The 14500-nt window shown below is 38.2% G+C and overlaps 1 protein-coding gene across 1 annotated transcript; it reads left to right on the top strand.

Annotated features, from left to right (window-relative positions):
* Positions 1-169: 169 nt before the first annotated feature.
* On the top strand, positions 170-14111 carry cnot6a (CCR4-NOT transcription complex, subunit 6a). The gene is made up of 12 exons (XM_085292912.1): positions 170-310; positions 1294-1415; positions 1722-1908; positions 2208-2293; positions 2836-2940; positions 3137-3205; positions 4054-4211; positions 5580-5734; positions 7576-7730; positions 7942-8175; positions 8819-9021; positions 9180-14111. Exons 2-12 carry the CDS (start codon positions 1304-1306, stop codon positions 9393-9395), a joined length of 1680 nt encoding a protein of 559 aa, XP_085149038.1. The 5' UTR covers positions 170-310; positions 1294-1303; the 3' UTR covers positions 9396-14111.
* Positions 14112-14500: the final 389 nt, after the last annotated feature.

Raw genomic sequence — 14500 nt, 5'->3', positions numbered from 1 at the left:
GCCGATAGAGTACACAATACGTGATAATCATTGTGCTTGATTGAGCATGATTTCTAGATAAGCCACAGTAAAGTGAATAATGGCATTTTGTCGCTCCATCTCAAAGTCCATCATTCCTCACTTGATATTTATTGTGGTTCAACAGCTGGTTGGACCTTCCACACGCTGACCAATAAGATCAGGCGCCGTTATCGGCACAGGAAAAAAAATCCTTACAGTCGCCATGATACAGCAGCGGAAACGGGTGAGAAGTAGCTAGAAAACAAAAGAGAACACGCAGTCGTCCTCGCGATTTGGTATGCTCTTGCAGGTAAAAATTGAATCCTGTCTGTTTTAACTCACCCATTTTCACCCAATTGACCAAAATCTTATGCGGAATGTTAGAAGTGCTGCCGTAATTTTCCGAAATAACACTTATTTAATAGGAAGTGGTCAGCTTCACATAATTAGGATGTTAGCTTTTAGCCAATAAGCTAACACAAGCTAAGCTAAATAGCTCAAAATTGCTTTCAAGTCCAGCTTTGTCGCTTTGTGTGCATTGGGTTCCTCTCTGTTTATCTCCGTGATAGTGCTTCTTGCTAGTGGAAGCTAGCTAATGACAGCTAACTAATGCGTTGTTGCGTGGCCTAGTGTTTATGCGCAACTCAGTGCTTTGGTATTATATAAAGCGAGACTGCATGGTATCTTTTAATATTATTTAGTGTATTATCCATTTACCCACTTGAAAAGGGCGTTAGCGTCGGCTAACTGGTAAATTTTGTTTGTTTTCCGTCGTGCTAGTTAGCAAGCGAGCTAGTTTGTTAACTAGCGTCTGTTATGTGTAGTTCGATAGCTGCCTAATTAGGTTAAGCTAGACTAATCAGTTAGCGTCACTGAGAGGAAAAATGTGCTAACCTAATTTTTACAAATGTGGTTTAATTATTGCACAAATTAAAGCTTCACACTGTTAAGAGCCTAGTTTTTCAAGTTGGCGTGGAAAATATGGCTCTACAGTTGTAATTATTTTACGCTGTTAAATTATGTAACTCAAGCGAAATCACGGTCTTTATAGGGAGTTGTTGACATTTTAACAGCTCCATATGAAGGAAACTCATTGCTTTATAATCAGTAAACGGAAACTTATGACTTTAATCACATCTTGGTGGTCGCTACAGTCACCTGGGCTAACCTGATGAGCGAGACACATCACTTCAAACTTACTTTGGATTATTTCAGGCTACATTTATGAGCTTGAACTTCATTTTTAGTATACTTTTAGTTGTTGGTGAATTAAAATATAAATTATTTCTCTAGTGTTATAGGAATGCCCAAGGAAAAATATGACCCGCCGGATCCCAGGCGGATGTACACAATTATGTCCAGTGAGGAGGCAGCAAATGGGAAGAAGTCATACTGGGCTGAGCTGGAAATCAGTGGTGAGTATCTTCTGCTTGTGTAGATAAATCATTTGGGGGTTTTTAAATTTATTTTCCTCTCACATATTTTTTTCCATTGCTTTGCACAGCTGCACACAAGCAATTACTAAATCCTCACTATCAAAGAGAAATATTGCAAACATGTTTGTTTGTTTTTTTTTGTTTTTCCACTGTGAAATCAGCTCACCTGTTTTGACTTATTCATATCAATGGGGAACAGTTTTCTTTCACATTTATCTTTGTGAAAATGGCGTTGGATTCTTGGACTTATTGTCCTGTTTGGCCTTTTCCCCATTTTCGCCACAGGCAGAGTAAGGAGTCTCAGCACAGCCCTGTGGTCTCTGACCCACCTCACTGCCCTGCACCTCAGTGACAACTCACTGTCACGCATCCCGCCAGACATTGCCAAACTACACAACCTGGTGTACCTGGATCTCTCATCCAATAAGATCAGGAGCCTGCCGGCAGAGCTCGGCAACATGGTGTCTCTCAGGTAAGTGATAAACCTGTATCCTAAATTGGGTTATATAGGACTATTTTCTTCATACCTTACTTTAATTTAAAAAAAAAAAAAAAATTTACCACTGTTGTCACTCTTGTCCCATCTGTTGAAATGTCTCACTTTAATTTAAAAGGCTGCATTCATAATCATTTTAACACTGTCAAGTAATGCTTGTATTTTTAAATGACGACTTTCGGAAAATGTTTTTGAAAGACAAAGAGTTTTATGTATTTATTTTTAATCTTAGAAGTTTAGTTTCTAATGATCCACTTCCCATCTGCCCTCCACAGGGAACTGCTTTTAAATAACAACCAGTTGCGGGTTCTGCCATTTGAATTGGGGAAACTCTTTCAGTTACAAACACTGGGGTTGAAAGGTGAGTGGCTCTTCAATGTTTTTGTAGCCATTCTGGACTGGAAATCCCTCCATATTATAAGGTGTATTTTTATTTCTCTAAGGATGCAGCAACAGTAGAGGGTGAATTGGCAGTGGTGGCAACTGATGTTTATGTTATCATTTTCTTCTGTTATTAAAGACAAACTTGAAATAGGGTCATACATGCTGTTGTTTTAGACAGAGTAACTGCTGTTGGCAACATTTCATTGCATGTACAGTAACCTAACAAGTGTTCCACTTGAGTAACATTATCCTGATTCCCTCGTGTGGGTGGGTGGTTAGGGGTTGTACAATTTCAGTGAAGTACATGGTTAAACACGTGTACAGTTCAGACTCAAGCGGAAGTGAACAAATGCTCATTGGTAATGACATGTACAAAATAAATGTATCCTTTTTTCTTTTTTTTTTTTTCTGTCTACATTTTTTATTTATTTTTTTCCTCCTATGTTTAGTTGGGGGCCCAGGAGGTCTCGGGTAGGGGAAACACTGATGATTTAGCCTGATTTGCTTTTCCTTCAACAGGAAACCCACTTGCACAAGAAATTCTGAGCCTCTACCAGGAACCTGATGGCACGCGGAGGCTGCTGAGCTACTTGTTAGACAATCTGGCGGGGGCTATAAAGCGCAGTGAGTGTTCTCTCTCTTGCTTTTGTGAGAAGTTTCAGCATATGTTGTCATTTTTACTGAAAAGGTAAATCAGTAAGCAGGCTCAACAGATCATGTAGTGTGTGTGGTTTTTTTGTTTGTTTGTTTGTTTTCTTTAAATAAATCCCTGTTTGACAATATGTTGATACCTATGCTAAACCATTTTCCATAAACTCAGTGCCAACAGAACAACCCCCACCCCGGTCGTGGATTACACTCCAGGAAACTGATCGAGCACGGCCCTCGGGTAAGAACAAAATACACACAACATGACTTTGAACAGAAGTACCTGTATGGTTTTTGTCTTGTGTGGTTGTGAGTTTCAGGATGGTATGCAATGCAGTGATCAGTTGAGCACTGTGGCTTTAAACCACAAATATTTGGTAGATCCTAAAAGAGCGGTTCAGACTGCAACTCATTTAGACAGCACAGACCTGTTAAAGATGTACACTGCGCACAAGTGTCCTCATAGTAGTATACAGTCCAGAGAAGACTGTGTCATCAGGTTACAACATTTGGTAGTGGATTTGTAAACTATGACATCAAGTCTGGAAGCTACAGTTATGTAAAGTACAAAGTTTGCAAACCAAAGTTTGATGTAGTTTAGTATGGATCCAGCTTGCACCCACATAAACTGACTGCCATTCGCATGTATCTGATCATCAAGAAAATGCCCAGTTTGACACAAACATGCTGAATGTTTCCTATGATCTGAAAGGTGCACAAATTTATAATCTGTTTGGTGTGAAATTTAGTGTCGCCCCTCTTTCTAGAGCAGAAGCTCTGCCACTTGTGTTTAGTCTAGTGTATAAGCATTGTTTCGGTTGCTGAAGCAAAGCAAAACAAATGAGTCAAAAAGAACTGCTGATCTGATTCCTGGTTTGAAGAAGTATTGGTAGTTGATTTTGGTGCTTTCCGTAATGATGAGATTTACTCAGCATTTTTATTTTCTTTTACTGTTACAAGCAACTGCAGATTTGTGGATCTTTTGTTGTTGTTTTTTTTTGTTTTGTTTTGTTTTTAATGAATTTTTAATTGTAACTGTGTGCACAGTTAAGATGTTTTTGTTTGTTTTTCTCCTGTTTGTCTCCTCAGCATTGTTCTCTGTGATGTGCTACAATGTGCTGTGTGATAAGTATGCCACACGTCAGCTATATGGCTATTGTCCCACTTGGGCTCTAAACTGGGAGTACAGGAAAAAATCCATAATGCAGGAGATCATGGGCTGCAATGCAGACATCATCAGCTTGCAGGTGAGAGATGTCATAGTTTCTTTCACTGGCTCTTAATTGTTTCCATTTTGTTTTCTATCAAATGGATCCAAGAAATTGGTCTAAAATTTTCTCATGACCACACACAAACACAAAATTCTGTCACTCATTATTTTAACAATATCACATTTAAACTGTTATGCTAACACTCTTATTAGAGTACTATGTTCAGTTGACAGTTTTGAAAATTGTGATGTGTTCAGTCTAATGGACAGTGTCAACAAATTGCAAACTTTTCTTTTGTGGTTGAGTGCTTAGATTAGACCTTTGTTTGCAGCTAAATATTCAGGTGCTTCTATTGGAACTAGTGATCTTTGTGTTTGTTAGAGGCCTAATTCATTATGTTTTTATCCATTTGTTTGTTATCCATTTTATTTTAATTTATTTTTTATTTTTTTTAAATGCACCACGTTAGCTCAGACGCCACCTGTTCATTATAAAGACACCACTAGATGGGTTTTTATTTGCTTTGCAATCTGTCAGCCCTTAGGACCGCCGAGGGGTAAAGACAAGCACATATACTGAGTGAAGCAAAACTAGTTTTGCACTGTTTTGTTATGGATGTAGCAGCTATTCTTGGGAGGGGTCATGTCGGCTAAAAGGCAAAACTATACAAGCTGGAGAGACTTGTATTGGTTTCTGCGAATCTCTTCCAAGCCTGGCCCATTTAATTTAGTGCATGATCATCCATACTGAATTGACTACCAGTTCTAATAATCAGAGATTTGTGATGTTTTCAGATGATACTTATTCAATGGACATGTAGGTTAAATTATTGTCTTACTTTCCTTGAACCTGAATCTTCTGGTATCACTTTCAGTTTTATTATTAATGTTGTAATTTAGTTTTTACATTTGTAAAAATGTGTAAGCTCAAAACCAGATTTTAAAACAGAAAAGACTTTAATATGTAAACTCTAGTCTGCGTCAAATTAAAATGTTATACTTTTTTTGTGAGAAGAAGAAGAAAGAAACCCCCCAAAAAAACCCCGATAAAACATACAAACTGAGTTTTGGAAATTTTAGATATAAAAGAATAAAAAGGTGGGAATAGTATTGCATTTCAAATGTGTACATACCCCAAGAAGTGTTAATTGGGAGCTCTTTAAATTATGTCTTGCACAAAGATGTTTCTCCTATTCATCAGTGTCATCCCCAAAGATCACCATTAGTTATTATATTATGCAGATTTTCATGGCTATTTTATCACACGCTGTCTCTTACCCATCCTGTTAATAGATGGCTAATGTAGCCAGATGGCCTTATATTTAGAGGGGGTTAACTGATGTACTTCCATGAATAACAGCCTTTCCTGTTCACCCTGGAACTTGTTTTTTGCTGTTAATTGCAGGAAGTTGAGACAGAGCAGTACTACAATTTCTTCTTGCCAGAGCTGAAGGAGCAAGGATATGACGGGTTCTTCAGTCCAAAGTCACGAGCCAGAACTATGTCTGAGTCGGATCGAAAGCACGTGGATGGATGTGCAATTTTTTACAGGACAGAAAAGTATGTGTCTATAGTTTTTGTCCTGTGGCAACTATTTCTTGGTTTAAGAATAGCTCGCAGTGATTTGAGTTCCTGTGGTGAATTAGATTGAAACTGCTTCACTATATTCACTAATACTTGTTAGCCAGTGCTTAGCTTAGTGATAAAACAATCTCAATTAAACCTGACGTCACCTACTGCTGTTGTCTGAGTGACCGATGTTCCTTTTGGGTTGTCTCTAGTGTCCACAAAGTGGATGCAGTAGTTCTCAGAAAGAAATGAAATATCATGTTGTAAACCTTTCACTCAAAATCCAGTCTATTACACTGGGACACTGTAACCTATGCTTAAGTATTGCTATGCATATCTTATCAGTTTAACTTCACTTCAAAGGAGAAAGTCTATTAAGTTTTTATTGTAGTCTCCAGACAGTGATGCCATCAGCCGTATAATGCAATTACCAAAAAGGCTAATCTAGCTTTAGCTTAACTTAAAGTTTAACTGTTGTTTTCAACTTGAAGTGAAACTATTCTTTTGGTATGTGTAGTTTTGTTTCACTCTTTAGTGGTTAATGTAGTTTGTCTTTAGTAATGCTTGCGTTAAAGCTAAAAGGTTTATTCATATAGCACCTAATAGTAGTAATGTTTTTATCACTGTCAAAAAGTTCCATCATAAAGACAATATGTGCAACAAACGGTTAAACTGAAACGATAAACCTTTTAACATTTTGTTAAAACTGTTCTAGAGACAAGAAAAGCTTTACATGTAGCTTTTATTAGCATTCAAATAGTTGTTGCTCACCTCCAGTTGTCTCTTTTAGAGAAGTTGTGATTTACCAGAGAATGCACACAGTCAGTGAAGTTTAAAAGAATAAATAATTATATAATACACACCATTCATGTATAATTTTAACCCCAACCTCTCAGGTTTGAGGTCCTGTTTGAGGTCAAACACACAAACCCACACATGTGCAATAAGACTGCTATATGTGCAATTCTTGTGCAATTCTTCTACTCACGAAGTTGTATTTTTGTATTTTCCTACTCAGTTGTATATAGTATTTCTATTTTATTCTATTGTATATATTATTCTATTTTATTCTATTGTATATAGTATTATATTTTATTCTATTGTATTTTATTTTATTGCATTCCAGTGTTTTCTAATTTCTGCTACATAACTTTGCACTTTTGCTGTAACAAAACAAATTTCCCACCTGTGGGACTAATAAAGGTCATCTTATCTTATCTGAACTCCTTTAGTAAGGTGATCAAAAGCTTCTGATAGCAGGACCATGAAATGAGAAACCTTACCTAATTGATATTTGGCTGCTCTCACATCCAGATCATCATCTTGGTTCTTCTAACCACTTGCACTCTTGTGCTTTCACAATGACCTAAATTTTTGTGTGAATCCTCATAGTTATGAAACGTGGGTTCCCAAACAAGGCTGAGTGCTTTTCAGTTAGTTCCCAAGTCTAAAGCCATCCAGTTTTGTGTAGAGTCAGAGGAAAAGTATTCTTATTTCTTTGTAGCATTCAGACCGATACAATATTTATGGATTTTGTTTTTAATTTTATTTTAGTTTGATTGCAAACAATATGTTGGTGGGTAGGCTCTATTCAGCTGTGCATTTTGAACTGGACCCCCCAAGGCAAGACTGCCAGTATCGCACAAAATATGGTCCACAATAGCAAAGTCATAACCCTGAATGTGAGAAATGCCAAATATGTCAGGTTTTGATTTCTATGGACCTCTTAATACTTTGTATTTCCAACTTATTATGACTTTTCTATTTATTATTTCTGCTCATCTCTGCTTAGAAAGTGCTTTAAGTAGTTCTTTTTCCCCGTTTGCCTTTAGGTTCAGTGCAGTGCAGAAGCACACAGTGGAGTTTAACCAGCTGGCCATGGCTAACTCCGAGGGCTCAGAGGCTATGCTGAACAGGGTGATGACAAAGGATAACATTGGGGTAGCTGTACTGCTTGAGGTCCGCAAAGAGATGATGGAGCTCTCCTGTGAGTAGACAGTTAAGATCAGCCCTTTGTACTACAAATTCATCTTCTCGCTGAATTTTATTCGAGAGGTATTGCAGAGGATTTTGGTGATGATTATGCCAAGGGCAATGTGTTCAGTTTGTCCTAATGCTCTTAGTACCCCTTTGCCCTGTTAAACATGCCTGTTAATAAATGCCCCACCCCACCCTTCTTTCTCTGCCACTCATTTCAGCTGGTAAGTCTCTCCATGGCATGGAAAAGCAGCTGCTCCTTGTAGCCAATGCTCACATGCACTGGGACCCAGAGTATTCTGATGTCAAGCTGGTCCAGACCATGATGTTCCTGTCAGAGGTGAAAAGCATAGTGGATAAGGCCACACGCAGCCTCAAGTTGTCCTCTGTTTCTGGCGAGACTAATGCCATTCCACTGGTGCTGTGCGCTGACCTCAACTCCTTGCCTGACTCGGGTAAGTAGGCTGTACTCGACCTGCTCTTAAGAAAATGTTTTACTTCGAGTGCACCGATTGTTCATAAAATACAATTTAAAAATTTTTTTTTAAATAAATTTGAAAAAAGTGTTTGAGGTGCCTCCAGTGAAGTGCTGAGTTTATGTTAACAGCTGATTAATGTTGTTGCTGCCGAACATATCTCAGTGAAGCGAGTAAAGGATGGTTAAATCTGGCATGTTTTAAAGATGCTGACAACCTTGTTTTGCCTAATTTTCTCTTGCCTTGCAATTGAGAATGGGTTTGATTATAATTGGATAAATAGATGAAAATAATTGTTTGGCATTCATAAAAACATAAATTACATCAGTATTTGCCTTTTTGTGGTGGTGAACAGAATTGTTAGCCTGCTCACTGCATACAGTAGTGCAATATATTTTTGCTATAAGTTTTTTACTATAGTCAAATTTGAGTTGAAATAATAATGGAGTCTCACAAATTCCTTTGCAAACGGTGTATTTTTTCTTAACTAATAAAAAATGGTCCATGTTCCACCTGTTTTATTTTTAACAATATTTTAGTGGGATAAGTTGTTGTCGTTGACGTCATCATCATCTGTTTTTTTTGTTTTTAAATGCTGATGGTTCAGTTCTTCTCTGTTCAGGCGTAGTGGAGTACCTGAGTACTGGTGGAGTGGACTGCACACACAAGGACTTCAAGGAGCTCCGTTACAGCGACTGTCTGACCAAATTCAATTGCAATGGCAAGAACAGCACGTCTAATGGCAGGATCACCCATGGCTTCAAGTTAAAGACCGCCTATGAGAATGGCCTGATGCCTTATACCAACTACACCTTCGATTTTAAGGTAATTACACATATGTGGTGTTTTGTTTTTTATATTAAATGTATTTGTTTTTTTGTTTTGTTGTTTGTTTGTTTTTGTTTGTTTTTTAAACGATCTTGAGGACCAGTCTGTTCTTACACAAAACTATGCAAAAGTCACTTCTCTATTTCTCTTCTCAGGGTGTCATCGACTATATTTTCTACTCGAAGCCTCACCTGAACGTGCTGGGTATCTTGGGCCCTTTGGACCACCACTGGCTTGTAGAGAACAATGTCAGCGGTTGCCCACATCCACACATCCCCTCTGACCACTTCTCCCTCTTTGCTCAGCTGGAGTTGCTCCTGCCCAACCTGCCCCCCCAGGTGAATGGGCTCCATCTGCCGACACGCAGGTAGTGAGACCCTGCCTAACCACCAGGGGGAGCCTCTCCCTCTCAACCCTCCTCCTTCCTCCCACTACCAGCTCTTCCCTCCACCAAACTGAAGGAGGAAGACATAAAAACACAACCTGTAAAATATTCATACAGTGAGGTCTGGCTGACAGGGATTTCGTATAATGTTATAGATATTCTATATTTTTCTTTTTTTTGTTTGTTTTGTTTTTAACTGCTCAATTCAGTCCTGTTTGTGTACCATATTTTGTTTTTGGACTCCCCTTTGTTCTCAAGATCCACCAACCCTACACACTTTGCTTCTGTCTTTTAAAATGAGAAGGGATGGTAGCTCATTCATATTTGTCACTTAGGGCACTGTTTGGTTTAAGAGTGAGGGGGGGATACTTTTTTTTTTATTTTGGCTGAAGGAAATGACTTTCCACTGAAGAGCTCCATGGCTGATGGTCTGCATGTCTGTCTGTCCTGTATAAACCTGAAACCAGCAAAGACAGCAGACTTGTCAGTCTCAATACTCCATCCTTTGCTTGTGCTAGTTATCCCCTACAGTTTGGGCAGCCAGCTTACATGATTGGTTTTCTAGGATACACACATTTGTTGAGGCAGATGTGTTGGGATTAGAGCAGCTTTTTGCTGGTAGTTTAAGTATCCCAGGAGGCGGATGTAGCGCAGCTCGTATGAGGTGAGATTTCCTGCTGTCATACTGTGGTGCTGAGGCCTTTTGTGTAGTCATGGCCTCCCGTGGTGCTACAAGATAGTCTACACCTCTGACCCTGGACCTGGTACTGCTACCAAAATCCACAGATGCCTAGAAAACAAGAATCCCGAGCTTAGATTTGATGTTTCACACAGATGGTGTGTAGTGCTGAAAAGCCACGATGTGAAAATTTGATAGATGCTACCATCCTGTTTGCTGACAATTTCACCCCAGCCTGTATAGCTGTTAGGTTAGTCTTGTGCTTAGGAGCTCATGTGGCCCATGCGTCACCTTTTTTGTTTTTGTTTTTTTTTTTTTTTTGACCAAGCGGTGAGGGGATTTAGGCTGATGGGCAAAGCGATTGGGGAGTGGGGGGGCTATTACCAGTATTTGTCTTGATTGCTTTTAGGGCAGGGACAGCGAGTAATGGCCGATACACAGGAATAAAACCAGCATTCCTCTCACTGTCAGGAGTTGCCATCCAGCTCCCCACACACACACACACACACACACACACACACACACACACACACACACACCACATGTAATTTGCAGGCAGATCTGTAGCACTGAGGCCAGTAGTGACTTTCCCCAGCCATAAATTCCATACACAAAGCCGTGGGTTTTTTTTCACAAGTGTTTGTACAGAATAGAAATCTAGACTCAGTCTTTACATGATTGTATATGAACCACAAAAGACCTGTTTTCTGGCGTTTTTTGTACGAAGAGTAAATTATGATCAGTAAATTATGATCAGAAAAAAAAGATTGTATTGTAAACTAAGGCTAAATTTTTATCCAGTTAATGTTGAGATGAATTGATATTACCAGCTTGTACAAAAGACGTAAGAAGAGATTGTTCAAGGCGTTCGCTGTCACAACTTTGCACTTCCTTGAGATTAACTGTAATTAATGCATCAGTATATTTTTCCCCTTTCTCGCTGCAGTTTTTTTTAATGATTTGCTGGCATTTGCTGATATGTAAATAGACACTGAGTAAACTGTTGCTTCTTGCCCATTAACAAAGCCATTGATCCACACCGCTGCCATCACTTCTGACAAAAGGACGCGCAAGTATGAGTTACATCTGTTCATTTCTATAACTTGCTCAATAGTGATGTAACTGGCAAAACCTATATAAACCCCACATATATGTACATTGTGCCTCACTGTAGCAGTTGACGTTGTCTTGCACTATTTACATGCGACGAACGCCTGAACAACCTTTTCTCCTTTTATTTTTAAATACTGTTGAGACATTTGTGAAGATTTTATGTCCTTTTTGGTTTTTGTTAATGTTTATTTTCCTTTTTTTATGAGCTGTGACAATGTTATGATGATGTGTATATCCTTGCTATTCATTAAGCTCTCTAGTAATCAGGTATGCTTTCACTACCAACCCTTTCTCCTTTTCTTAGGAACATGAGTAGGGTTTCCTGTCTTTATAAATCCACTCATGTTTTGCTCTCTTTTTACACAGCTCCATGCCCCCAGAAACGCACAGCCCCTAGCTTTCCCCTGCCCGGCCACAGATTTAAACCTCCCTAAGCCTGTCCATCAACCTAACACCTCTCACCCTAAACTGCCCATCTTGGACTTTAACCTCTCGACTATCTTACACAAGCTGCATCTTTTAATCCCCTTTGCTCAACCACTTTGTATAGTTTTCCTACCCTTGTTACTGCAGCTATAGTGCCATTTGTGGACCTGCCCCTCCCTCTATAATTTGGAAAGGGTTGAAGGTCCTCCTTTCTCTGCGATTGGATAAACAAGGGATGAGGGTCAGCAGACTTAGGATGGGCTAACCTGTTGCTTATGAATTTGATACATCTTTTTAAAAAATGAATTAAATCTGTCACAAGCAAGATGGCTACTTAAACAGTCATGCTTTTATACAGATGAGAAGCACTTAGTAGGGTCATATGCAGCTTCCCTCACTCCCTTCCCTGTTGTATTTGTAGTAAAGATCTCATTACTTTAAATGCACTGAAATTCAGGTTTTAAAGTGAGAGGGAAGCACCTAAATAAGAAGAATAAATTTGGTCCCCATCTTTTTTTCTTTTTAATTTTTTTTTTAATGCATGTTTTTTTTTTTTTTTTTTTCTTCTTTCCTGAATGGCATTAGTATTGTAGTTGTTCAAGGGGTAGCTTTTTTTTTTTTTTTTTTTTTTTTTTTAAATATTCTTTTTTTTGTAAAGTGTGAATAAAAGATGTATCTCATGTTTCCTTTCTAAACAGATTGAATTGTGTTTGTTGATGTGTAAATCATGAATTCTACGATGGTGTTATGTTTGCTACGTTGTTTTTACTTAAACTCAATTCTTTCCCCGTTCGGCTCATCCCATCACAAACCAAATCCTCTGTAGAAATCATGAGACGTAGTCTTTGATGGGTTGATCAGAAGTTGAATGTTCTGGATAATACCTCCCACAGTGAAGGATGGAGAGCTTACTGGTGGGGGTAAAAGGAAAAACAAATCCCTGCATCATTGGTAACAGCACGACTTTGAGCGCAGGGATATGCAGTTTTAATTTTTTCTTCTTATTATTTTACATTTCAGCTTTATTTTGGATCTTGCATGGCACTAGCAGGAGAGTGCTAGTGCTTGTAGGTTAGGGCAGCAGAGCTGTCTTCTAGTGGCTGCAGTTCAGTACAAAAAAACATTTTATTTTTTATTTTTCTTTCTGTGTCTTTCGATTATTTTGTGAGAGGTGTAAAATGATGTGCCGCTAGACTGGTACTGTGATGATTTGAGTACTACTAGTCAATCTCATTCTGTTCTCGTGCATCACAGTGGTTAAATCTGTCAAACTAGTTAGCTACTATTGACAAAAACGTCCTCTTCATCATTTCTCGTTAAACCACAGATGGCGTCGGACTGAATCTTGTCAAATCAAAGCTGAGTTGTGACAACCTGTAAGCCCCAGTGACTAATCACTTTTTTGGCTTTTCCTTTTTCTTCCTTACATTGTTTCATTTTTAGGTGTAAAGAGGTTTTAAGTTGTAATTTTTTTTTTTTTTTTTTTCTAACCTTCTCCCCAGGCTGCGTCTCTTTGCATGGGTGCACACCAAAGCTGCTCGTAGTTCAGTTCTCCAGTCCAGTTCAGGGTTTTGTTATGGTGTTTTTTTTTTTTTTTTGTTTGTTTTTTTTTTTTTTTTTAATATATTAAATCCAGCTCATAGTTTTCATGAAATGTAGGGCTGTAAGGAAAACGAAGCACTTTTGTCCTTTTCCTGAACCGCATATTCACCCGTTTTCAGTTTGAGTTCTCAACCTGACGGCTCTTTTCAGATGCATCCCCTTCTTTTTTTTTTTTTCTTTTTCTTTCTTTTTTTTTTTTTTTTTTTTTTGGTCCTAAAAACTTGGCAATAATACCCAGAAACATTCACACATTCAGATTTTCTTTAGATGTTTACCTGGAATATGTAGCTATTTCATCTTTCAGTGTGATTATTTAATTATTTTTAAAACTCCCATCTTTACCCTTCCAGGTTACCTGAACAGCATTTTTTTTTTTTTTTTTTTTTTTTTTTTTTTCTTCCTCCTATCATCCATCTTGTATATTTACTCATCTCCTTCTCCCTGCCAATTTAGTGGTAGTTGTTCAATGATCAGGATTGTCTATCTGTAGTCAGCTGAGTACATATATTGATCTGTGTCACTGTGTTTATGCACTGGACCAACTATTGTTTACCATTCATGAAATACCAGCAAAAAAAAGGAGAAAAGAAGAAGACAAAAACACTTGCACAATGTTGTAGAATGTCCATTAACCCAGATGAGAAATCAAGGCAGCTGTTTTCAAATCAACACATACTGTTTTAAAATGAAACTGAATGGTAAACAATGCTTTCCGTTGTACCCCCTTAGCCGTCCTCTCAATTCTCTTTGGTCTAGTTTTTATTATTTTTGGTTTCTTATATTATTTTTTTCTTTGACTACAGGTTCTGCTCGTTTCCTTTACACCTAGCTATGTATTTTCCTACTTCTGGTTGAAAATAAATTCTGTATTATCTGTTTCAAGCCGTGTCACCTCTTATTCTTTGCAATGGATATTGGAAAATAAATTCTATATCTGTTCTCCTTGTCGTGCCTGCTTTTTTTTTTTTTTTTTTTTTTTTTTTTTTCCTTTTTCCTCCTTCCTCCCTCCTCCCAGCCTTTCTCAGGTTTGGGTTAACACGTGCGTATTTCTGTTCCTCTTCCTCGGTTGGTGACTTCATCAGATGTTGCCAACAGGAGATCACTGGCTCAGATTATATAGTTTTCTCACGGCTCCACACAGTCGGAGTCATTCTGTGGTTTCCATCTGTACCGTTCTTGTGAATATGATCTCAGAAACGCTGAGGGTGAAGGGCACTTTGACCTCTTGTGTTGAGGCTCTATATGCTAAATATAATTCAAAGGTTTAATTT

This window comes from Mchenga conophoros, linkage group LG2 (genome assembly GCF_057382185.1).
Source record: "Mchenga conophoros isolate Kocher_MC1m ecotype Shallow Benthic linkage group LG2, M_conophoros_male_GT1.1, whole genome shotgun sequence".
Classification (NCBI taxonomy): Eukaryota; Metazoa; Chordata; class Actinopteri; order Cichliformes; family Cichlidae; genus Mchenga; species Mchenga conophoros.
The sequence above is the reverse complement of the archived record's forward strand: the minus strand, read 5'-3'. Positions and strand labels throughout refer to the sequence as shown.

Coding starts and splice junctions, on each gene's coding strand:
- cnot6a (XM_085292912.1), top strand. CDS start 1,304: ATGCCCAAGGAAAAATATGACCCGCCGGATCCCAGGCGGATGTACACA. Junction 1,909..2,207: donor GGCAACATGGTGTCTCTCAG/GTAAGTGATAAA, acceptor TGCCCTCCACAG/GGAACTGCTTTTAAATAACA. Junction 2,941..3,136: donor GGCGGGGGCTATAAAGCGCA/GTGAGTGTTCTC, acceptor CCATAAACTCAG/TGCCAACAGAACAACCCCCA.